General features: G+C 43.0%; 1 protein-coding gene across 3 annotated transcripts in view; it reads right to left on the bottom strand.

The window, feature by feature from the left end:
• Window positions 1–25,717, bottom strand: part of SAP30BP (SAP30 binding protein) — a 54,139-nt gene that overhangs the window by 24,527 nt on the left and 3,895 nt on the right. For 2 of the 3 annotated variants that reach the window (XM_014601987.3, XM_006269245.4), the window contains exons 3-4: window positions 23,478–23,525; window positions 534–576 (exon numbers count right to left, since the gene is read on the bottom strand). In XM_014601987.3, coding sequence (XP_014457473.1) covers window positions 534–576; window positions 23,478–23,525 — 91 coding nt within the window. The remainder of the gene's footprint in view (window positions 1–533; window positions 577–23,477; window positions 23,526–25,717) is intronic. The other variant, XM_014601989.3, reaches the window with a different exon arrangement.

The following is a 25,717-nucleotide window of genomic DNA, read 5'->3' as shown; positions in this document are numbered from 1 at the left end:
ACTGCAAAACTGACATGAAAAGTATGATACAAAGTATAGGGATTGCTGCATTAAGGTGTTGACTGCATATGAAATCCATGTGTTGATACATGTATCTGTAGCTGAAACAAAATAAAGCTACCCATGGTGTGTCTGAGGGCATCTCTTTTCAGTAATTATGCCTCTAACACCTCTCCTCCTCTTTTTGTATTATGTAGGTTCCAAAACAGGCTGCCTTAGTCACTGCAGGTATTTTCTATTTTCCAGAAGAATTTTAAAATATTCCGTGTGTTCTCCCTACACGAGATGCCAGGAACATATAAAAATATTTTCACACATTTCAGGCTTCGTTATCTCCCTTCCAAAGTTCGAGGGAAACAAACAGAGGGCCAACAGAGGAAGTCACTGAAAATATTCTAGTGAGATTAAACAAAGCACAGATGATAAACCAGAGATTAGGTGAACCAAAGAAAACTGAGATGCTCTCCAGAGAAGGGGGGAAGAAAGAGAAAATGGTCTATATATGTGCTTGAAACAGAATTGTGTAAACTTACCAACTAGTTCCTGGGGATCTCTCTTCTCTAATTCTGCAAACTCCTGAGGGCACAAAAAAAAAAAAAAAACAAAAGAAAAAAATTAGCAAAATAAGCTTTTGATTTGCACACTACAGTCATTTGTTTGCATGTCCACACACTGGAACAGTTAGACTATAAAAGGAAGACTGGGATGTAAAACATCCAATACATAGCAATATTTGATTTCGAGAAAGCTGTCCAACACATATCTATTCTCTTTCAAAAGCCATAATTACAATTCTACCTAGGAATTACGAGCATCATTTTTGGAAGCTCTGAAAATGCTTGCAGACTCCAGTGAGAATTGTGACACAACATCTCTTACAACCAAGACCAAAGCCTAGACTCAATGGGATCAGGCCACAGATTCAAAACTGGTAACTGGCCACTGACAGTGACTGTCACCCAATGTCTGAGTAGGATCCCCACCACTACATCCAAGGATGCAGAGCACTTTGACAGCCAACTATGCAAGGCCACACTGTTTGCACCTCCCATATATCCTGAAGGCTGATTTCATTCAGTCTGTAACAGGATTGCAACATCCTGAACGACAAAGCTGAATGACTGGAAACAAGATGCTGTGCAAAACATTTGACAGATCCCAAAGCTGTCTAGATCACAGAGATGAGTATGGAAGAGTGGTACAGGGAGTAATCTGGTGAAGAATAATCGCTCAACTATTAACTTTGTGACAAATCTGAGCATAGTGCTCACTGCACATTTTAGCAGCAGAGTTTGCGCTGCGATACAAGAGACCTACGTTCCAAAGCACCCCCAGTTTACTATCTTGATTCAGAGATCAGCTGCATCACATCCAAGTACCAACATGGAAAGCAAGAGCTACCACAAGAGCAAATGCTGCTGATTTATGAACATTACTAAACAGAAGATGGAGAGAAGACCCTAAGCCAACGTGTCCTTGCTTACATCCCACTTACTGGCATATGCTGCAGGTGCTTCACTTATGCAGGTGCAACAGCAGAATTTGGTACTACATATTTCTAGAAAGGAAAGGGGCTTATGGGGGTTGAGAGAGAGAGAGAGAGAGAGTGTGTGTGTGTGTGTGTGTGTGTGTGTGTTGGGGGGGGGGAAAGATGGTCTCAGGATTATAGAGCATTCTAAAAAAAACCCCACACTCAGGAAAACCACCAGTTCTTAAGTTGACCCTAAATAAGAGGTCTGAAGCAGCAACAGCAGCAACCCCCCCCCCCCCCCCCCAAAAAAAAGACTTTTTTGACTCACTGAACTCGGCATCCAAAATTCCTCAGCTCCTCTGAACACTGAGGCTATTCATTGAACCTGAACCGAACACAATGCTCCTTCTTTGCTGCTTGGCAACCCAGCTTTCCCCACCATACTCCGTTTCCAATCAGGTGGGCAAAGCACGGGCTTTTTCTATGGGGTGAAGAGGAAAAAGAGGGAGGCTACAAAGCTAGTTTGGGAATGTGCTGTGCCAAAGTCAGGCTGGCATCGTAAAAATCACAGATTCCCACAAGGCTCCCATTTCTTTGGGATCAGACACACATTCCTTTTGTAGGGCTTGCTGCAGTGTGGCAATTTTTACAGCCTTTTGAGAACACCGGGGTCACGGAAACACAAGACTGAGGCTATGTTAAAAAAACTGAGGTACACGAAGAAACACATTTTGTTTTGTTAGCCAGCTGGCTAGGAACCAGCCAGCCTTTTGTGTCGAACAGAAGCGGACTGAACGGCTGTGTCCAACTGTTCCAGTTTTCCTATGCATAACTAATGTGCCCACACGCAAGCTTTTATATGTCAGTATAGACTTTTTCCCGGGACATTTAGAGCCTTTGAAAATAACAGCAGTGTAGCCAAGAGAATCAAAAGTAGATGCTTAAAATGGGAGTGTGCATGACATTTCCATCCATATTACGTTAAGTATCTGCCAAGTGGAGAAACTTCGGCTTTAGGTTAAAGCACTGAATAGGCCTCAGATGATGGAAGTTGTGTGCGCACGATGGGCAATTCACTTCAGCTTCCATCTGTAAAGTGGAAGACTCCTTTTCGGTCTAGCAGGATTGCTGGGAGAGCAAATTCTAAATATGCAGTTTTACACAATCAGTGTGAATACTGTAGGCTAGCCTGTGAACACAAGTGTAAGAAAAGTTCATATAATTACAGGTGTAGAAGAGAACTAGCAGGTCATGTTCATCCCCTCCAGGCTATGCCAAACTCACTAGAGCAGTGGTTCTCATCTTTATTAAAATAAGGGCATCCCTTGGAAAATGCCTGCTCTTAGCTTTCAATCATTGATTGACTACTGAAAAATAACACACCAATCCTTTGTTGTAAACAACCAAGAAAGATCACAAGAGAGCAGAATTTTTTTTGACAGTAGGGATTCCTATTTGAAATATCTGTATTTATCTTATGAATCATGTGTAGGTGTTTGAATACATAATAGTGCTAATATTGTGTAGCACCCTAAAAGGGGCCTTGTAGCATCCTGGTTCATAATTGCTACCCTATATCATATTACAAGTTTCAAGAAAAACCATGTCCACTGTTTCTCCTGGAACATTATTCCACAACTGAAGAGATCTAGCTACAGAAGTATTCTAGTGTAATTTAAAATCTTAGCATCTTTTGGGGAAGGGGATGAAAAAAGCTGGTTTTGCTCCATGTCTTACAGAGTTAAGACTCTGCAGGTCTCTTATTCAGGGGAAAAATCTAGGAGGAGGAGGGAGGACTTCTTTAGCGATTGCCTTCTGGTCTTCAGCCTTATCTAATCTCTTGTTTCATTACACAGAATAAAGAAAAAAAATACGCCCTGGAATAAATTGCTTAGAAAGGAAATACTAAAGTGACAAAAGGAAAATGTCAGAAATTCAACTTTTAGAAAAGTTCTGAGTAACTGCCTTAACCAGGCAACTCTTATTTCAAGGCTCTTAAGCTAATACCTAGACTAAGAGGAGCATTCAGCATCTGACTTGGGACATTCACTACGTAATTCTGAAGTTACGTTTTCATAACTCCATCTGCAGGTCTCTTGCAAGTCATCTAGTGCCATTCTTGCCATGTATGGGATTACTCAAGTTTTAGAAATGTCTAAAATGTCACCAATAAAAGTAGCTTTTGTCACAACCCAAAGTTGTGATTTTTTGTTTGTGTGTGTGCTTCGGCACTGCTATATTATTTCCCGCCAATTTGTCGCTTTCTTTGCACGGTGGAGTTCTCTGCTGCTAGAGAGAGCTCTGGTGCAACAGGGGATTTCCCGCCGAATTGTAGCTTCTTTGCAGTGTGCACCTCTTTCTTGCATCGTAGTGATACACGTTGTAAAGAAGTTCCCGCCGTTTGTATTAGGGTCCGTGCCACGTTATTGGCCCATTCCTAATATAGGCACACGTGGCAGCTAGCAATTGGCTTGCTAGCCGTACATAAGGCTTGGGTAGCTTCCGTCCAAGCTGGAGGAGGGAGGTCGAGAGATTCCGTGTGAAGATCTCCAAGCGCTGCAGACCCTCGCGGACCCGGCGCGCCTCCCCTAAGCAGGCAAGAGAGGCAATAGAACCGAGCCTACGGAGCTTTCACTTCTCGCCTCTCCCCGTCGCCGATCGCAATCCTAGACGTATCCCTTTCCTGTAACTTCGGACCCGCGGAGCCTAGCAAACTCCGGGGAAAACTTATTGGACCCGCGGAGCCTAAATAGCTCCGGGGAAACTTTTCGAATACAACTTAACCAGACCCGCGGAGCTAGCAAACTCCATGGGAGTAATCGATTTGTCAGAGTCATCCAACGAGGGTTCAAGCGGGAGCTGTGCCTGGAAACCTGTCCAGCCTACACCAATACCATCTTTGGGTGTAAGTAAACAATCTTTTCAATCAACCATTACGCCTCCGTGACTAATTCTAACTCGCGTGCGCTAAACCACCCTGCGGTTTCTCCCACCCTGCGTGCCCGGGCTGCTGGCCACAGCCCGCGTGCACCGAAGACGGGTCCGGTTCGACCCCGGTTTGCCCCCGGCTAGCCCATGGCGGCCAGAATGGGATCGGAACCACCGCCGCCCATGGTGACAAGGGCAGGATCGGGGCCCGGCCCGCACAGCTTTAAGGTAGGGTTAGTATGTTGTATGGACTTCCAAAAACCACAATGAAAGCAGGGTGGATAAAAATCAATTATTAAAAAAAAAACAACAAACCTGATTTTTTAATTTAATTGTATTTTTTTTAAAGATGCTTTAAAAAAAAACCAAACCTATATACAGTTTTAATTTTACATGTTAGAGCTAAAATATATCATCATGGAATAGAGATTATAACTATATCCTATTTCAGACAGTATATTCATGTAACATTTTAAAAAAAGTTTTATAAATAGATCATAACAGGCCATGGACTATATTACGGGCTCAATCTTATGGGGTTCCCAGAGGCTCCTCTATAGATTAAGTAAAGATTAAAGAAAGTCACTCTACGCAATGGGAATCCATGCTCAGTCTAGAAGATCCCATGAAGCATCTCTGCAATACTTGGTTTCAGTTCTCAAACCGTTGGTTTGTGAATCCAGAGATAACATCCTTGTTAACAGCAGTATATGGAGTGAGAGATAAAAGACCCGGTTACCTAAACAGTGATTAAATCGAGGCTTCCTGACCAGTGATTTAAATCAATTTTATTTAAATCAAATCCACCCTGAAAGAAAGGGTCCCCCCTTTTGTGGGAGAAGTTCCTTTATTTTTGTTTGCACTCCATCTCTGTGCGCAATGAAGATAGTCTTGCCCTCCACTGAGCAGGCCGTAAAGTGAAATAAAAACCTTTCTAAATACCAAAAGAAAAGCCTGCCACCGCTGATCTTTTGGGGAAAAGCCTGCCATGCTGATCTTTACCATCAGCATGATCAACACGGAACCATTCAAAACCAGAACCATCAGCATCCAAGGACCCTTTCACAAAAAGTGATATTCCTGATCAAACGTACTATGTGGACGAAGCTAAAAAAACACTACAAACGAAAATGAGCTCTAAGAATGATAAAGAAAAGTAACACCAGCGGCTGAACCCTTTCAGAGAACCACCTCTCCAGCTCTGATCTTACAGTCCTCTTCCTCAAAGAAAAAGTATGCAATACCCTCAGAAGACAGACTTGGCACCAAAACCACCTAAAACTTTACTGGGCACTGAAAACCATGGATTTAACACAGACAATGGACTCATGGCTCATTATTACTTGCCTGCTCTCTGATACTCTCCCCAAATTCCACAGGTAGGAATTTACCTCTTACCTCCTACGTGGTCTTATCCTTTTACCTAATTTTGTTTATCTGCAGCAATTTTTTTACCTTGTCTGTAACTACTGATAACTTCTTTGCTCCACAGCTTGACTGTCCACTTCCCTTTAAAGGGATCAATTAACATAAGAGGAAACAAAATTGTTCTGACTGATAAGCCCTAAGTACTTTTCCCCTTGCCCTGAGGAAGGGTGTTTTGTATACAAAAAAGTGTGTCTAACATGTCTCCCAAATATAACAGTGGTTCAATAAAAGGTCTCGGACTAATTGTGCTTCTGTCCCGTTTATATTAAATTGACCACATCATATAGCTCATCTACACTGACTTAACGGGGATCTCCTCCAGATTCTTTGGATCTGCGGTTGCTCTACTAGCTAGTTCTGACCGCCACATTCTCAGGGAGCAGCTAAGATACCAGAAACCTTAGATACACACTGTGAAGTGAAGTGAAGGTGCTGTGTGAAGGAACTGTAGCCACACTCTGCTCACAGGATGTCAATTTTGCTGACTGCCGAGCGACACGTGCCCACCGCTCCGTGATCAACAAGCTGGAGGCATCAAACAGGTTTTCATTAAGTCATAGCCTCCTGTTTCAAGACCCCTAAATACTCTGCATTGATGCGAGGGACTGACTCTTAGTCCTTCTATGACACTTTTTAAAAAGCCCATTCAGTAATCTTCAACACCTTGCAGGCTGGCAAAAAGCATCCTTATACTTGAGTGATGGGGAAGCAGAATGCCAGTATTTTGCATACGGTAATAGAGGAAGAAAGGACAGAGACTAAAGCTCATGTCCTACCAGCAGCTCCAGAAGCAGCCAGCACAGAGTCTGAAACAGCTAATGCAGTGTGCGCTAACCCTTTGCACGGACACACTTATTCTGCTCTGGAAGTCCATTAATTTAACACACAAAAGGATAGATCCACTTCTGAAGCAGGCTAACCCAAACTGCACAACAGCAAAATACAGCATCTATATGGGGACTCAGCATGGAGACACTAGCGCACTGCAAACTCAGAGCCAACCTGTTTCACAACAACTTTCCCATGTAGGTAAGTGAATTTTTCAAAAGAGGCACAGACCTGCAGGCAACTCTCCCTAATGCAACTAGGGCTTCCTCTGGGCAGGCAGCCCACTGGCTTCAATGTACAAAACAGAGAAAAACAATTCAAAGTGCCTGGTTTGCACTGGATCAGATTCCCAGACAGACATTGGGGTACACAACTATAGTACAGTGGGATTACCACCTTTTTGGGTGGTAAAGGAAAACAGGAAACCCAGGTCTTGGCACTGACAAGAGACGGAAGAAGTTCTTTCCTGAGCATTTGGCACTAGAATACTCCCAACTCAATGAAAGTGAAGGGAAGTTTTTTAAACCCTTGGGATAAGAATCTTGTCTTTCTATATAACTAAGGCACCAAAAACATACACGACATTGTAAATGAGGTATGAACAGAGCACAAATCAGTCAGGACGAGTGGCACTGTGCACCAACTGGGTTTGGAGTCAAGGTGCATTAGTAACTATACAGCTGGATGACATTTAGGGCAGGATGTAATTTTCACTTGGACCCATTTCTTTTCACAGCAAGTGAAACAGCTCTGTGGAACAGCACTTAATAATAAGGATCTAAGAGGAAATGCTCCCCTCAAAGTCAACAAGGGCAGATGGCAACCAGGATGTCTCAGAACGGCATTGCTTTCACAACCTTGAGCTCTGCACTGCTGCGTGGGAGAGCTCTGCCTCCATCTCCGTGGTCAACACAACACATTCATTTTCGAGACAATCTGCCAGCCACACCACTGCAATCTATCTAGGGACAAACAGCTGCTTGTTTAGCTGGCAGCTTTCTATATCATCAGGAGGGGAAATCCAGAAGTGCTACAGAAAAACAGCTGCTCCTTGCACCACCCTCTTTACATTCAAGGCCCAAAAGAAAAGCTTGCATTTCATCGAAGTTGCAAACTGACTTGAAGATGGTCAGGCTGAGGTGTTAAAGGGTGTTTTAGCACCCTATAAAATGTGGATATCAACTAGAACATATTCAGTAAGGCTCTCTAGTATAAGAGGTTGGTTTTCTCATTTAAGAGACTGGTGCCAATCTTGCCTGTTCAAACATCTGGGGCCTGGTACAGAGAATCCTATAAATTGCCAGTAGGAAGAGCCTAGGAGGAGAAAACCTGCAGACTTTAACAGACACTTACAGTAGTTCCTGAAGCAGAGGGACTATGTGGCTTCTGAAAAGCGCAGCCCACCATGGACAAGTATGTGGGGAAAAGAAAAACATATAACTTTTAAGTTTTATGGCAAAGAATGAAACTGGGGCCTCAAGTATTTGAAGTGGCATCATCGCTGCAAGCACTCTGATGCAAGCAGCTGCTTGTCTCTGCAGGAAGGCTTCCGGCCTGGGTCTCCAGCTCAGAAAGGACAGTTTTGTTCATATGTGAAGTTTAGTTGGCAGCTTTCTATGTCATCAGGAGAGGAAATCCAGAAAAGCTACAGAAAGAAAGCTGGGATGCGTGTATGAGGGGAAAAAAATTAGGCAAAGTATTAAAACAGTGTTTAAAATGTAGCCCACTAAGCTATATTTTCCAGAGACCTTCTAAGCCAGTGGATCTCAACTTTTTTTTTTACCAGGACTCATTTGTAAGCATCAATGACCAGTCCTGACCCAGTGCCCCTCACTCTCAACCCACTGCCTCTCCCCCAAGCCCTAGTCCCAGAGTGCATGACGGGGGGGGGGCAGGGGCAAGCAGCCCCAAACTCTGCCTGCCTGCAAGGGGAAAGCCACAGTTACCCAGGTTTTCCTCCTTTAAAGGAGAATCCATTTTTAAAGATTGTTTGCGACCTTTTCATATATTCTTGTGACCCACTTTTGGGTCATGACCCACAGGTTGAGAAAAGCTGATCTAAGCCACTCGCTTGCTTAAGGCCTACTTCTGCCCATTCCCCACCTGCAGCCCCAGCCTGCTTCCAACTGCACTCCGAAGTCTTCTTAGGGAGGAACTGACTCATTTCAGCTAAGTCTACATTGAACATGGCTGCCTGGCCCTTGGAGAGCCAGCATACCTGACAAAAGGAGTAAAATCAGCCTCTCTCTTCCCCTGCCATTAAAAGACGAGGGGGAATGCTTCCTCTCTCCTCTCACCTCCCCATGGTAGGGCTGGATCTCCACTTCGTTTTGTCTCCCCTTCACAGCTGTTGCAAGCAGCACTTTCCCAAATCACAGGTTCAGTACTCCTGTTTTGTCACCTTCATTACAGACCAGAAGCTACAAGTCTTACCAATGTCACCGAGATCCTGACCAAGAGTAATGTGTGGCAAGAGGACAAGGTGTTGAGTAGACAAGAGAACAAAATGAGCAGATGTTAAGACCAGAAGGGGACCTTTACGGCCATCTAGACTGATCACTTATTACAAAAGGCACAGAATTTCTGGTCTTCAAGAGACATTCAACAAATCTTAAACAGGGAGGAAAAGATCTTCTAAGTTGAATATTACTACTTTCATTTGCCTGCTCACAGATGGTAAGTACCTATTTTTCAAGCCTTGGGCAATAAAGGCACTAACAGTCAGCCAGACTGCTTAATGCTATAGATCTGAATCATCAATCTGGGTTTGTAGCTGTCGATAAAAACAGCGCCCTACCTGCTTGCGACAGCTAAGCATTCAAACAGGGAGGCCCTGAATTCTAGTTACATTCCCTGCCCAGATGTTGGGAGATAGGGACTGTTTTAGGCACAGATTTACTCCAACACACTGCAGGGTGCTGTCCCCCACTATGGAAACTTAAACACACAGTGGAATGCTGTTTGCAATCAGGTCCAATGGCACAAGAAAGAAAAAAGAGCGCAGTCTCTTCTGTGTGAAGCAGAGATTAAACCAAAAAGGAAGGAAGTGAAAACAATATAAAATTGTGCAGCTGAAAAGTTTAAGCTTGGGAAGATTTGCCTAGAGAGAAATAAATTTCATCTGATGCAAAGAATGAACTTATTTACAGCAACGCTTACTAAGTGCTTCCTGAAACGTGATCCATAAATCCAGTGTGCAGCCTGCCACTCCATCGTGGAACACAGCAGCTCTGCTTGGCATTAGCTGTTGCCAAAGGGTGCAAATCCTATTGCCAACTTCTCAAGTCAGGGTGGCAGAAGCTACTAGTGGAGCATTTGTAACTATGCAGGAGGAGAAGCAGCAATAGGGGAAAAGAAGGAAGAAAAAAACAATCTTATGGGGAAAGGAACACATAACTTCACTAGGGGGATTTGGCTGCTTGAGAGCCAATCCAAGTTTCAGGATGGGACCTGAGAAATCGGTGTTAATGTCAAATTCCTCACCTTGAGTTCTCTACTTTCCCAGACTTCTTCAGCCAAGGCAGCATAACACAAACTATTCTGCTCTCCCATCAATGCCAATTAGCATTCATTTAAAAAAACCCTCTAAGTGGTTTGGAGGTAGTTTTGCATATAACTGGCACAAGCAAATGATCCTACACCTAATAACCTCATGCTCCCTCCCCATTTCTTGTAACTCGTTAAAACTACTAGTTCAGTCTTGTCTTTTAGATGGTTCTTTTTCCTGAGCCTACTGTCTTCCAATATGCCTGGATAACACCCAGCACAGTGTGTCCTACTCCTGAATATAGCCTTCATGTGCTTACATAGTAATTTTAACGTATGCTCTGGCAATGTTCCTTTCCATGAAAGCAGACTGATGTGACTGTACAAGGAGCTTGGTAGAGACTGATTTATTATCAGGAAATCTATGTACACAGACATGCTGGTAAAGAGATGAAAGGAAATACACCAATACACCCAGTGCCCCAGAAAAATGAAGAGTCTCATAGCAGGAGGATCATTAATGCATGTTCAAGGTTGTTGACAGTGTACTTTGGCTAACAGCTAAAGCAATTAAAGGAAGTGCTTAATCCAAGGACATGCCTACTAACTATTGCAGATTTTACTCAACAGAAAAAGTAACAACACAGCACACCTCCCTGTAAGCAAGTCAGCATCAGGCATGAGAGAAAGCAGGACTGCTCATTTGCTGATCTGCATCATTCCCAATTCAGCAATTTAAAGGCAAATTCTTAGATTCCTTCTGCCTAGTAGAGATTGTGATGTCAGATCAAGAGGGAAAAAACACTCAGGTACAAGTTCAAACTGCAAGTTACACGAAGCAGCAGGAATTTCCCTCTCACCCACCAAATCAGCTCGATGTTTATCATCTTCTTTCAAAGCTGCACATAGCCTGCATGCAGTCCAAGTGTGCGTGGGGGTGGAGGGAACTGGACGATAGTGCTTTATTTCCCTTCCCATTGAAGCAAAACAAAAAAAAAAAAGAAGAAAAAAAAAAAGAGAATCCCAGGAGAAAGCGCAAAACAAACCCATTGCTTATGGCCATATCCTGTTTGCCAGCTCCATCACATGGCTCCAGGCAAACTGCCCAACACGGGACGAGAAACCAAACCCATCAGAAAAATGAGCGGAAGAGGCTGGGGCCACACTGTAGATGCAAGGAAGGGCCAGAGACTCAGAGGCGAGCCTCCTACAGGGAGGATTCGTATTTTCCCAACTGCAGTACAAGACTTATCTACAGTCTGCACAGATTTAGACACCTTTGAGTTGTTATCCCAGTGGCAGACAAAGAGGAAGGCGAATGAGGCAGGAAAGGAATTCTGGCTCCTCAGATTCTTATCCAAACAAAGAGCATGCTTAGCTGACACCGCCTTTTACAGTCTAAGCGGTATTAAGTCTACACAAATCCACTGCAAGTTCACTTCTATTTCATGGCAAAACATCAAAATTGAAGATCTGGCAAAATGTTACGGTGGAAAAAAAAAATGCTTTTGAAAGCAACTCTCTCAGCAGGGGAGCCTTTAAATAGCAGCTCTGAAATTTGATTCCCTTTACCTCACATAGGTTCAACTGTGTACAAAGGAGTTTGCTAGAGCGGTAGTTCACAGCTGGGAACAGTGTGACAGGACTTGTAGTCCACATTGTAGAGCTTGGCTAACTTGAGTAAATCACTCGAATACCAGGCCTCAGTTTCCACCTCTGTTAAATGGGATGGCTATTCTCATCACAGAGGTTCTGCAAGCTGGGCACCTGTAAAGCAGCTGGACAGCTTCAGCCACAGGAGTATAATGTAAGTTGGGCTCTTCCACAGGCACTCCTCCTGAAGATGATGACGTAAGTTGGTTTAATGGAGGCAATACTCAAATCAGCACTCAATGGATAACCAGGTCCAATAATGACCCATTAAAGCAAACTACCTCTTGACTGGCTGCCAGCATTTTGTACCCACTCCTGCTCACTTCTGTCCGTCAGTGACATGGACTGGATGTATTAATTTCGGATTAAACTGCTTCCCCTGCTCCAAGAAAACCAGTGAAGTAGCCAAATTACAGCCTCTTGTGGCATCCAGTAGATGTCTGTAAGCTCTACAAAGCTCGCTCTCATGGTGGGAAGCCCACAGATGCATCGACTGCTTCCAGGAAATTTTTGCACAGTTTGGCGAAATCCTAAATATCAGGATCACATGGCAGTCACTGAGCTGTCAAACTGTGTTGAGGATTTTTCTTAATGATTATTCCCTGCAGAATCAATCTAAAGGCAAAGCTGGGTTATGAGAAAACTTTAAATCTCAACAGCAGCGAAGGAAGGGCTCTGGAGTGCTGACGAAAGAAATTCTTCTTGCAGCAACATTCTTTGCCAAGTACGTAACACAAAATCCAAAGTGTAGACCAGGAGACCAAGCGCCTGGAGCAAGAGTTCATGTGTAGACAGAGGAGGCCTGAAGGATTGCTCAAGACCAGAATGCAAATACCTGAGAGGAAGGCCATGGTCTCAAACAGAAAGAGAGAGAGAGAGAGAGAGAGAGAGAGAGAGAGAGAGAGAGACTGATTTTGTAGTTGCACACACACCAGTGTTCATTGAGTTACATATAGTTTGTCAATGAAAGTCCTCAAAAAGCGTATTACCTTAGAAGCTGCATGGCTAGTGTTTTGTGCCAGCGCACACACAGAGACAAACGGGTTTTAGTCCCCAAAAAACATGCTGGAAACTCGCATGCAAAGCAGTGTCTAGAAGGATTCAGCATCGAGGTAGCCTCCAGTACCCACCAGGAACAGCTAAAAGGAAGCTCACAGTGGATTGCAAAATAAATCTTTCTTAACTACTGTAATGCATTTCCTAGCGGACAGGTGTTCGTTCCACAAAACGAAGCTACCAATATATCTGGCACTACTCACACCCCACTCAGAACAACCGAGGATTGAATGAGCTATAGAAATCAAGCAACTTTTTTATAACTAAAAAGGTGGCCACTCAAAATACGAGTCAGCACTGTGGGAGCAGGTTTGCGTTAAGGCTGGATGTGCTGCATTTGCTCGGCACAAATATTTCCAGCACTAAGACACTCTCTTTGACACGCACAGAACGCAAACTAAAAACAGCAGCGAAGGGTCAAGCCATAATCAAACAGACTGCAGCAGAACAAAGTGGATGAACCTGCACCATCACATGGTAAAAATGCAAGGAAAAGGACACCTGAAGTTATTCCTCTGGAAGCTCTTACAAAAACAAAGAGAAAAATCCCCTCCAAAGGAGTCGAGCCACACCTACAGTAACAATCTGTGGTATTCAGCACTTCAGGGAGTGAAGAGTCTGTTGTGGCTTGTATGCCCGGCGGGGGAGGAGTGAGTAGGCACATACTTGGACGTGTCTCATCTTCCGAACACTTCGCGAAAGTTGGTTCTCTGAATTCAGAGTCGGTCAGTCTCTGTGTCGGTCACTCTGCCCCTCACTCCCAAGCCACAGGCCCCCCGGCCCTGCTGCTGCTTCTCACTCCTGACCCACAGTACCCCGCATCCTGCCAGGGTGTGGGGATCCCCCTTTCCAGGCTCCAACCCCCCCCCCAACATCTTCACAAATAACCCACCACCACACACACTTCAAAAATAGCATTTCATGATTTTTTTCAAAATCAAATCTCTTGATTTTTTTAAAGAGTTTGCCTCATGAGTTTTGGCACGGTGGGGTTGGCAATACTGGAGCTGCAGCCTGAACCCAAAATTTCAAGGGGAGCAGTGTAAAGATCTACCTGTCTTCACAGTCAAATCAACTAGGCTGGAGGCAGAAAGGGAAGGGTGACTGAATAAAAACCCACTCAGAATACAGGCAACCCCCACTTAATGCTGTTTCGCTTAGCGCTATTTTGCTATAATGCTCATATTACATTGATACCTGATTCTACTTAGCGTTCAGTGAGTTTCGTTATAATGCTCGCGGTCGCCATCATGGGTCATTAAAAACACTTCCAGTCGCCATCTTGGATCGTCAAATACGTTTGATTTCACTTGATGCTCGTTTTTTCAGGAACCAATTAAGAGCGCTAAGCGGGGGCTGCCTGTACCAGGTTCCTTTCTTCCACATCAGCTTGTGCTTACCGTTTGCAAATGTTCTCAGACAGACATGAGTGTAACCAACCTTGTCTACCTAATAAGGACCAGACAATGAGAGATGTACCAACTGTTTTAGTTTGATGGACTGAGCATGCTCAATTTAACAGAGGTTCAGGACAGCTTGAGAAACTGATGCAATTTGGATTTCCCCCTTTCCCCAAGTACTACCATGTGGGAAGCCTCAACCCTTGGTTTCTTAACAAGAAGATGGAAGACAACATTGTCTTGTGTTGAAAAGAAAGGCAAGGCACAGCCAGCAACTCCTCAGGTAACACTAAGCAGATTAACTTTTGCGTGTCAGCTTCTTCCAAAGGATACTTGAAGAGCCTAGGTTGCTTTGTGACACTGGCATGAAAGATGCACCATAAAAACACAGCATTGCCATTGTCCAGTCTGCACCTTGTCCCATAAACCTCATCACTTCTGAGCTTGACACACTGTGTCAGCAAGCATACAGAAGTGAGCTGGAAACAAAGCACTGGAGATGTGGCAACAGTCACACCTAGCCAGGAAACCTGCAGAGTTGAACTGCAAGGGCAAGGGATCATATACACACCATATCCTTGGTAAGTACCAAGGACGTGGGTAACCACCTTGTTGCATATGGTGCTTACCCTTGGAATACTGGAAAAGACCTGGGCTGTTCTTTTCCAGGATTTGGCTGGAAAAGAATAGCCAAATAGATTTCAGTGCTGTTACTGTTTGCAGCACCCATGTTATCTCACTTCTGGGCTTCCCTAGCCAAGCCCAGTAAGCCAAATGGTGCCAAACAGCTAGAGAAAGACAAGTCCATCTTTAGCATTACATCTGGGGACATGAATCTCTACTGATGTTTGAAAACACGTGGATTATATAGTGCAACATGATCAAACTACAAGGGAAAGGAAGTCAACGTTCGTGTTCCAATTGCAGGAAGCCAAGAGGGGAAAAATGCACCAGCTAAAAGGGTCAAAGGACATAATTCTATTTCTGCATTACTGTAAGCCATTTTTTTTTAACTGCAAGTCATTTAAAAACAATACATCAGATGTGATGAGTTCTGCAAACAAAAGAGCAATTCAGACTCTTCCCACCAAAGCAGGAACTAAAAAGCATATTCACAATCCAGACCCAGGCATGTCTTTGAGAAGACAAAATACAGGACCCCTCTGCTTAACTCCCCTGGGGATGCATAGCTTTTGGGACTGAGGAACAGTTTCAAAGCAGGCTCTCCCATGAGACAAATTTTCAGAATTCCCAAGCAATGTTTTAAAGAAAGTCCCCTTCACCAGCTGAATGGACTGAGGATTTCTTAAGCCTAATTTCAGGCTTTGCCATCCAAGAAACCTCTAAAACATTCATCTTTTTAAAGCATGCTAACACAGATTCTTGATGTACCAGCTCTCCATTCCCTGCATTTCAGAGCTGTATGCATCCAAGTTGAGAGTGAATCAAAAGCTACCAGAACATCATAAGTCATTGGTCTGAGCTAAAAAAGAAACTCAGTGTGCAAACAATCTTAGCACTTCCAGTAAGACAGTTGCCACTGTAATTAAGATTAATAAGGTTACTTCAGGACAAAAGATTTTTCTTTTTCTAATTGGTGGTGGCAACAAGGGGAAAAGGTAATGCAGACATCAAGAATTTGGCCTGAAGAAAGCTTGTTTCATAGCCTTGAGCATAGAAATGCTAGAAAATGCAAGAGTTAATGACAGACCCCTTTCTAGCATGCACACCTATCTGTTTACACAGCAGAACTGTTACCTGAAGTCAGTAAGGGAATCATCATCACCAAGAGTCAACAAGGACAGCTGGCAGAGCTCAGGGGATGACAAGAGCAATTTAATCACTCTCTGCTCAGGACCTCTGCCCCCATATTGGTACAAAACCATGAATGACAATAATTGCTCTTCTCTCCTTTATGGAGGTAACCAAGAGACCACCAATTCACTCTACAAATGATTTTATGGGGAGGAAAAGGAGGGGCAGACCAAGATTACAGCAAAAGCTGAACACATCTCTGAAGGTTATCCAGTGGCGGATGACTAGATATACTTTGTAACGCAGGGTTTCTCTTGGCGACCCCAATATTCCTCAGAAACCTTCATCGAGGACTAACCTGAGAGCTTTCCACAGCAATACAAAGTGAGGGAAGGGATTTGTAAGAGAAGGACTTCTCCAAGGACTACAAGTGTTCAAAGCCAGTGATCCAGGGGAGCGGCGACGATTAACTTGCTGATACAAAGAGTAATCAGGGTGTTAATCAGGGGTTGGGAGTTAATGATTCTCCAGTGAATGACATAAACAACTAGCCAAGAGGAAGTGTTGGGTGCGGTCACTGCTCCGATTAAGACACTGTCACCCCTTAGCCATCCCAGCCCCACAGAGTCAGATCCACTGTCCTTCTGGGGAGGCCAAGGGTCTATCCTAAAGCTCCACAATCAGCCCAGGTCATTTTCAGCAAGGGCATTTCTAAATAACCAGCTAAAAAGGCACCAGGATCTTGAGGCAGTAACAATATCTGAACCTGTGGCAACAAGCAGAGCAAACTGCATGGACTATGCAGCTGCTTAACCCTTCCCCACCCAAACAAAAAGTGGTGCTTAGCTAACAGAATGCCACATTTTAGGCCTATGTTCATTCAAAACCACCACGTTTTTTTCTTTTGCCTCAGCCAAATTCAAGAGAATAAAAGCCCAAAGAGGTGGAGGCAGTGGGACACCCCATGTTTTCAAGCCCTGTCTATCATGTCCTTCCCCTCCTATTAAATGTGATCTGTGTATGTGCCTGAAAATATATTTTTAAAGGAATCTGCTTACAGTTAAGGGGGTTATCTGCTCATTCACTGCGAAAAGGGCATGATAGAGGGATCTGGGGCTAGTCTGAGCATGCAAGGTTTCAGATCAAGGAGAAGTCTTCCCCAAGGAAAATTCCCAAAAGCAAGGAGTGTTTGGCAGTGACTGGATGCCCTGTTTTCTGCAGATCGCTCTGACCTTACTTTAGTTAGCTAATAGGATGCGAATCTGTCTAGCATTGCTTATCACCATTCTGAGAAAGGTTCTTTTTTGCTATAAATTTACAATTATCAGCATTTGCACTATGTGCTTCCAGTCAAGAGAGCACTATTCAGCTGAACTACCTGCATGCTAGCTGTCTGCTCAGGGTAAGAGAGATTTCAAACAGCCGCCTGAAGTTATAAAAGTACAGTCGCCACTCACTGATGCTCCCTTCTCCCAGTCCAAATGTCCCATTTATGGAGGACCTTAATTTTTCTCCTGAGGCTAGAGAAAAAAAAACCAGAGCAGTTTGACATCTCTTCAGTGTTTGAACCTGAAAAGTCCTTATAACTTTCTGCTCAGGAGTTTAGCAGTTAGAAGACAGAGGAAGGTGCAGCTGGTCCAGCCTTTTATGTTGCCTTTATCTATGGCTGAGATCAGCGAGGTAGTGTCCTACCCAGTTAGTAAATGGAAATGCTTTTGTTTTGAAATGTGGCTGTCTGTTCAAGACCAGATGAAGACTGGAGGGCTATGTGAGCAGAAGAGAATTGTGTGGTGATAAAAACCTGGCCACTTCTCTATATTGGTGCTGTCTGCATGAAGTCCAGGTGGGCTCCAAATTCAGTCTCCCTGACCCCTTTCAATATTAAGCTGCAATATTAATTATAGTCCTACCCAACTATGAAAAAATGTTATAGCCCTGGTCTAGAACAGCAGTGACACCCAACAGGCCTCTCAAAGGCTTTGTGGTTTTGAGGGACAGCAAATCAATTGTAAAGTCTTTTATATAGCCTCTGGAACAGACCTGACACACAGGATGCAGCCACTACCAGGAATCCTCTCCTCACCTAACCGCATCCAAATCTGAAGAAATTCAATGTCCTTCCTAGTTACTGTTCAGCTAGTATCGAACACTGAAGCTGACAAAGTCAGCAGCTCACATTCATGCTCTCACCACATGCTCACAGATGTGACTGCTAGAAAGAATGCCAAATGTAGGCTTGCTGCTTGTGAATAACTGCACAATTAACTTATCCACAGCAGCTGTTTAATCTCTTTGTACAATAGGGCAGCCTGGGTTTGATCTCCTGCACATAGCCTGGCTCTAAACTCTAAAAGGGCCACAGCAGGCTCTTTCAACAGCACACAGACCCACACAGCCTGTCTCTAATACATGTTTCCAGAACCAAGTGGCTGAAACTCTCAGAGCATGAGGAACTGTTATGTGCAGCTACAAAATGTCCAAATTGTTATTAGTAAAGTTAAATCAAGCTGCTTTCCACAGCCATGCCCTTGATTAAAGCTTTCTTCCCTCCCTGGTGTTAAATGATCAAAGCAACATGAAAAAATAAAAACAGAAAAATACTGCCACTTGCTGGAAAAGTAGGGTATGAAACACTTGGTGTTAATTCAAGCAGGACTTCCTTTAATACAAACATTTTGCAAGGAATACCTCAGCTACTGCAAATGTAGCCCACAATCTCTGTGCTATTTATAGTGACCTACCTTCTATATAGCACTTCAGTCTGGTAGGAACCCAGGGATGGCTCACATGGCAGGACCTTGTCTGGAGGGGAAGATCAGCACCCACATCTCTTGGAGTTCACAGTGCAGCCAAAAGGGTGTTTCTGGTATTCCCTTCATTAGGAACCACAGGTAACTGGTTTATACCTCAAGCCTGCGGTTCGCAACCTTTTTAGACTCAAGGCATCCCTTGAGAAAGTGCTAACTCTTAATTTTGTACTCATTTTTGAGTGCAGAAAAAAAATAATAGAGCAATTTTTCTGTTGCAAAGAACTCACGAAAACTGCAAGAGGTCAACATGTTTTTGACACTATGGATTCCCATTTGCAATCTCTGGGTTTATCTTGAAATCATGTTGCATGCTTAACAGTGCTAACATTGCGTGGCACCCTTGAAAGGATCTCAGGGCACCCCGGCTGAGAATCACTGCCTCAAACCAACAAGTCAGGGAAGTTAACTTTGGAATCTGAAAAAATTCCCTTGCCTTATCTCCATGTCTTTCATCCCATGCCAAGATGGAAGGAAAGGGGAAAGAAGTGAGAGGACTGACACTTCAGTGTGAGGGGCAGCCTCATGAACCACTAGTAAAAAGATGCTCTCCTGTCCAGCTAGCTAAGGCCTGGGTTTGCATTACCACCTGACAAGTTCTATACTGAGGCCAAAGGAATTTTTACATTCTGCAACTGAAAAGATCCTATCTGGGTATTATCTATCTTTTGAAGCCCTGCTTCAGAGATGTTGGCTTAAATGGAATGGGGAATGCTGTTCAGATGCTCACTTAAAACCTAACCTAAAATCTGGGGCAAACTACGTATTTTATTAAGCACACTGATAAGTCTTGCCATTCTTGGGAAGATCTCTGTACATAATACTGGACCCGTGACCACAAAAAGCAAAGAGGGAGGGGATGACACCTGTTCTAACTTCCCCTCCTAACCTCATAATGGTTTTAGCTTGTCTTCTTTCCTACTGGGAAATGTTCATCAAGTTTCTTCCTTAAATTGCTCCTTTAGTTTCCTTATCTGCAAAAGGTAGATAATGATACTGGCCTCCTTTGTAAAACACTGTGAGAACAGCTAAGTGCTATATAAGAGCCTGGTGCTATTATTCCAATCTCAAGAGAAGTTACATAAATTTGCATTAAAACATATCACTTCCTTTTCAAAGGCCTGTGAGCACTAAGTCTCAAGAACTCCAGGATGGGTCGAAAGACATTAAGCAATCCGCCCAAATTTACATTAAGGGATTATTTACATCTAGCGTTCCCTCATTAAATTCATGTGAACTAAAAATGCCCCACATTAAATTATGCAGGGGCAGCTACTGCACTTTAAATTCACCTTAATGCTCAATGGTTGACAATCCCTCAGCAGAGTAGTTAGGAAAGGAATCCTGGTTTCCATCCCTCATCCTGTGCCTAAAAGGTAAGATTTCCTTCTTCAGGCAAAAAAAAGGTATTTTCCGAATGATCTTTGCAGTATGTGAACATAAGTTTTACTTCTTTAAACTGGGCAGAGAATTCAAACAGAGCCTCCTCCACATTAATGCCCTCAGCGAGATCACCACAAATTATGTACAGGCTGTTATGAGAAACTAAAGTTAAAATATATTTTACAGGCTGTCAGTTGGATTCTTCCACAGCTCAGTGTAATAACTCTCCCACTCCAGTTTATAGATTTTTTTTATTTTTTTTATTTTAAACGCCCATTACTTTTCTTCTTTTTCCAAATAATGGACTTTTTTTTCTTTCAAGGTTGTGTGCAGCTCTGTTCCTGAATGGCACTGTACCCCTAACAAAATCATGCAGATGCCCCTGATGATGGCTGCAAACCTGGCTCCTTATCTCAGCTTTCATTTCAATTTTAGACACACACCATTTTTCTGTGTCTTGCTGCAGCTGTGATCAGCCATGCAACTCCCTCCTTTCCTTTAGCTTTCCAATGCTTGCCACCTTCTCGCTGATGCTGAGTTCCAGTTCATGAATTGGACCATCTCCCGTGACTACTGTATTTGAAAGGGAATGTTAACTCCTTGGTGAAAAGTCCTTTTTATAGATTTACTGCATGGCAATATTACTCTGCTATATCTCAAACAGAAAGTTTTGGATTTTCCATTAATTACAATTGTTCTGCCCTACAACAGGTGTGAGTGGCACTCGATTCTGACAGAGCAGTGTATTGGAAAGCTAAAAATCAAAGGAAAGGTCTTAAACAGCCACAGTCTACTTAAATTGATAAAGAGACAATACCTTAAAAGGACTCTATTGCTCTTAAAGCCATTTACTTTCCCTGCAGCAGAAGGTCACTGGCTGATAGCTGGCAGACTAGGATATACCAGTTTGATCAGTGGAAGTTGTAGGTAAGATGCTCCAAAGTTAAAGTACCAATGTGAGAATAAGAACTCCCAGTAGTTCTAATCCCAGCTGCCATGTACCATATGGCCTTCAAGTCAATCTCAGTGCATCATCTTCCTTCGCTGTATTTTCTTCCCTTTCACTGACCATTACAAAGAAGCGTGCAGGCAGGGACATTCATTGACTACCTCCTGCCACTTTTACCTGTATTTTGAGAATCCACTGTTTACAGTTTCAAAGCTGCAGCTCTGGCACTTAATACATAGAGCTGTCCCCGGCATTCAAAGCATGGAGAGTCTCATGGATAAAAGGATTAATCCACAAATCATTTGTTAATAAGAACAGTTAGAAAACATGGAAAAAGAGGATGCTTTGATAGACGGCAAACAACACAGCTGAGCTATTTTCAAATGACTGCATCACTGCTAAAAGTGGCAGCATCTTACTGTTTAATTCTGCTAGGAATTTGTTGCTGATATGGATCAACTCCTTTGGAGACTGAAGTTTTTTTATTCACACAAGGTGCAAAACAAGAAGCTGCAATAAGACCCTTTGTTTTGTAGCAGAGCCAGATCCCATTACGTATTTTTAAATTTTCATTTAAAACAAGCCTATCTAGCAGTTTTGGTTGTGAAAACCTTTGAGATCTGGAGCAAGTGCAAACCACTGCAGTATTTTTCAAACAACTAGCAAGAAATGCATCGAGGGATGGCCTTAGCCAACAGTACTGATTCCAGTGGCCAATATTTAGGAGAGGGAATTGGAACAGCTGAGTGTCGAGATGAGGAACATGACATTGAAGGTGCCTCCTTCCCCTCTCCTAAACTGAAAGTCACTTTTGCTTCACAGGAAGCATTTCCATTCCCATCACCAAGAGCTTCAGCCTCAAATTTTGTGGCAAAACCCCTCATGCATGTTTCATGCCTCCTTGGGAGGAAAGAACCCATTGTTCTACCCACCTACCAAGACCTTCACTGATACCACAGCAAGGACCTACACTGATGGAAAGAGTTGTGTGAACCTATTAGGTGGTGCATTCAAATACATTCAAGTGGAGTACCAAAACACTGAAGTTTTATTCATGTACATGTTATCCAATAAAAACCTCTATTTTGCGTTTACTTGAAGCTACCACAGAATTTCCAGTTTACTGAGGTGAAGCCAGGTTGCAGAGTTTATCTACTTTGCTTAGTCCACAACATGCAAATCTTTCCCTGCCTTCTACAAAGTTTAGGTAAGAGATAGGAAACAGGTCCTCAGGTAAAAGTCTCCCCTGGGCAATTTATACTCAATCAGTATCCCACTACACATTTCATATAGTAATGGGGATTAAGCTAGCTTCCAAACCAAGTTCCAACATGATTATATCCTATCTATACATGGCTCCTTATCTATCTTCTGGTGGATACAGCTCACCCACATATTTCCTGCCTTTAAATGTGTTGCCATGCTCTGTTACACAGCAACTGAATGCCAGCAGTGCAAGCAGAGACACAATTTTAGGTAAAAGTCGTTTTTCTAAAGGCCATTATTTGCAAATCCCCAATTTGGGATTAATAGTGCTCTTTCACTGTCAAACAGCTTTGAACACAAATTCTTATTAAAAAGGATGACTGAGCAGGCTGAAATAATCAGCTTAGTCAGGATTTCTGTGGGTGGTACCTTTTATTGGACTAACTGCAGGGTTGTAAGATAGATTTATACAAGCTTTTGAATGCAGCACATTCTTCAGGTCTCATTCATTCTTCTTCAAAGTTTGAATAAGTATCTCAGCCTTGCAGCTGGTGCAATAAAAAAATATATCACCTGCAAAGATTGTTGCCTCTTACATTTCCTAGACCATCACAGCTACACCACCACTCAGTACTACCATAAAACCTTGGGCTCTCTCTCAGTGCATATTATAAGTGTTTTTAGAGGCTGTGAACCCATTGCAAACAGCTTCCTTTACTGAGCTATTTCTCAGGCAAAATCTTATAAATAAAAGCATTCAGACATGTATGTCACAACAGACTTCTGATCATTTCGTGATAAGCTTGTATCATATTATGCACATCACTGCACTGATTCTTTCTGACAGCTTCCCACCAGGTCTGATCTAATTCACAGTACAGCTCATCCAGGACTTCAGATCCTGATTCTCTGCTTAATCACAGGTCTAGTTACATGACTATTGCTTCCTTAAATCTCTCTCAGGAGCTAGGGTTAAAAGGTCTTGAACATTCGTGTCACAAGTACAAAAATACGTCAGAACTTCAACTAACTACATGACAAACCAAACCAGGAACGAAGCCACGCTGTTTAGATTTATTCCTTTTGTGAAGAGCTTCCCCACCCCACCCCACCACACTTCCAAATACCTTTAGGTCACCAGCCTCAGGTTTTTCAGTCTCTGAATCGTCATCTTCCTACAAGACAAGAATTTACAGGATTAAGCTTAAAGAGTGGGCTTGGTAAATTACTGCATGTATACTGAGCGGCTTGAATTTGAAAGCCCAACAACAGAGCTACAGATGGCTTAAGCTTAAAGTCTCAATCCCCCCTCCCTTCAGAGCACCCAAAAGAAATTCTACAAGCCACAAAAAGAAGGATTTTTAGCCAAAGCATGACTGCATAGCAGACATCCCACCCCCAGAGTTCATGCAGAACCTCTTTACTCAAAACCAGACAATAAGGAGGAAGCAGAACTAGAAAGTTTTTGTCAAGCAAGAATTCTGGCTCTTCCAATGTTTTTGCACTTGCTCCTCATTAGCAGGTCTCTCAGAGAAAGCAGCATCTGCAAGACCTACTGTACTCTAAAGCACACCCCAGCAACATAGAGGACACAACTTGCCTGCCATCCCACTCATCATGCAGCCTAGGTGACAGTAGCCAAGCCCCACAAGTCTGAAAGATCTGGTGATGCCAGCAGACACCAGATCTTGCTCATTTACAGTTCAGTGCCCCAGGAAGCAAGTTTGCTTTTATCAATCACAGTATTGCACTTCCAAATACTCAATGAGGAACAAAGTCAGTTTGGAAGAATTTTACTTAATAGGCTTCATTCAATTATCATTTCTGATCCAGAAAATAAAACCAGATAATGAACAAAATGCCAAACAGAAACCACCATATACTATCCAAGAAGGGTCTTGTGGCTTTCACAATAGGTTCAATTGTCACTCGAGAGTACATTGTTCTGCTAGCCAATTACTTTGACCTTTATGAGGCAGCTCCCTCTAAATACAAATACATAACCAGGTGCAAGAGCTACCACATTTTTAAGAACATATATTTTCTTCCAGCTCATATAGGAGGCTGAATGGATTCCCCTCAAACTCCTCCGTTCCTCTTCAACTTTGGCCAAAAACAACTTGAAGGAAGTTGCAAGCAAAGTGAAAGGAGGGATTTGCAGTGGAAGTGCCATCTCAAGTCTTCACCATCTCAGGTCATGCGCTGAAGGCCCTGTGCTGCTGCTTTGCCATCTGGGCTGCCCCTCCACTACCCCCCCGCCCCAGGTTGGGGAGAGGGGAGCACATCCACTTGCCAGTTCCTTCAATTATATCACCTATGTACACAAGGATTACAAAGCTGAATAATTTGTATTTCCCACCACCTTGTTGCTTTAGTTGAAAATGGCTGAGATTGGAGTGAACATGGGGTGCAGTGCTCTAAAAATAATAATAATAATAATAATAATAAAAATAATGAGATCTTAATAGCACAGGCTTTTAAAAGAGCTTTTAAAAACCTACAGCCTCAGTGTATATGAATCATTTATACTACAAATCTATACCCACAACTATTCCTAAAGAAAGCAGCTTACCACCCAATGCCAACTGGGATGGCCAAGGAAAGAAAGAAAATTCCAGAAGAAAGGGCCTTCCATTAGGAAGGTCCAACGCTGGTCCTGGAAAAAAGTTAAACCTAGAAACTAATGTTCCATTGCTATGATAGGCTATAAAGTGAGAGGCAGTTTTGGTAACTGCATTGAGGCTATAAAAATCAATAACCTGAGAAAACCCCCATAAGAGATAATTTGTAGAAAGATCTGAATATGCAAGGGATATCTTCTCTATTTCTTGCACCTCTAAGATGATGTGCAACTATATTCTACCTTCAAAGAAGTTATACCTGTAGATCTTTAAAAACCTACTTGCCCATGCTGGACAAGAAGATTTTTCCTGATGATGAACAGTTAGGTTTAAGCCACCAATTTCTTCAAGATTTAAGCTCTCTCTAAAAAATTTCTAACACCTATGAATGCAAAACAAAAACAAAAAAAAACAGAAATCCAGCCTCTAGTTAAGAAAGTGCATTAGTTCACCCTTCGAACACTCAAAGCATCTGCCATGAGACTTTTGCCATCATGCTTCCAGGTAGCAGCAATATGGAATTAACTAAACCAAGTCAATTTAACTTATACTGTTCGGGTAACAGTTTCACTGGCTTTAAAGCGACAGCTGCTGCTTGGGAGAGCTGAGAGCAGTGGCTGAGACAGGCATGAAGTTCATCCCATCTATCTATGATCACACACACGTGCGCGCGCGCACATACACTTTGTGGGGAACAGTTACAGCAACAAATATCTTTTTTCCCCTTCCTGCCTCAGAGGAGTGAG

This window comes from Alligator mississippiensis, chromosome 8, assembly GCF_030867095.1.
Source record: "Alligator mississippiensis isolate rAllMis1 chromosome 8, rAllMis1, whole genome shotgun sequence".
In the NCBI taxonomy this organism is placed as follows: domain Eukaryota; kingdom Metazoa; phylum Chordata; order Crocodylia; family Alligatoridae; genus Alligator; species Alligator mississippiensis.
This window is presented reverse-complemented; position numbering and strand designations above follow the sequence as displayed.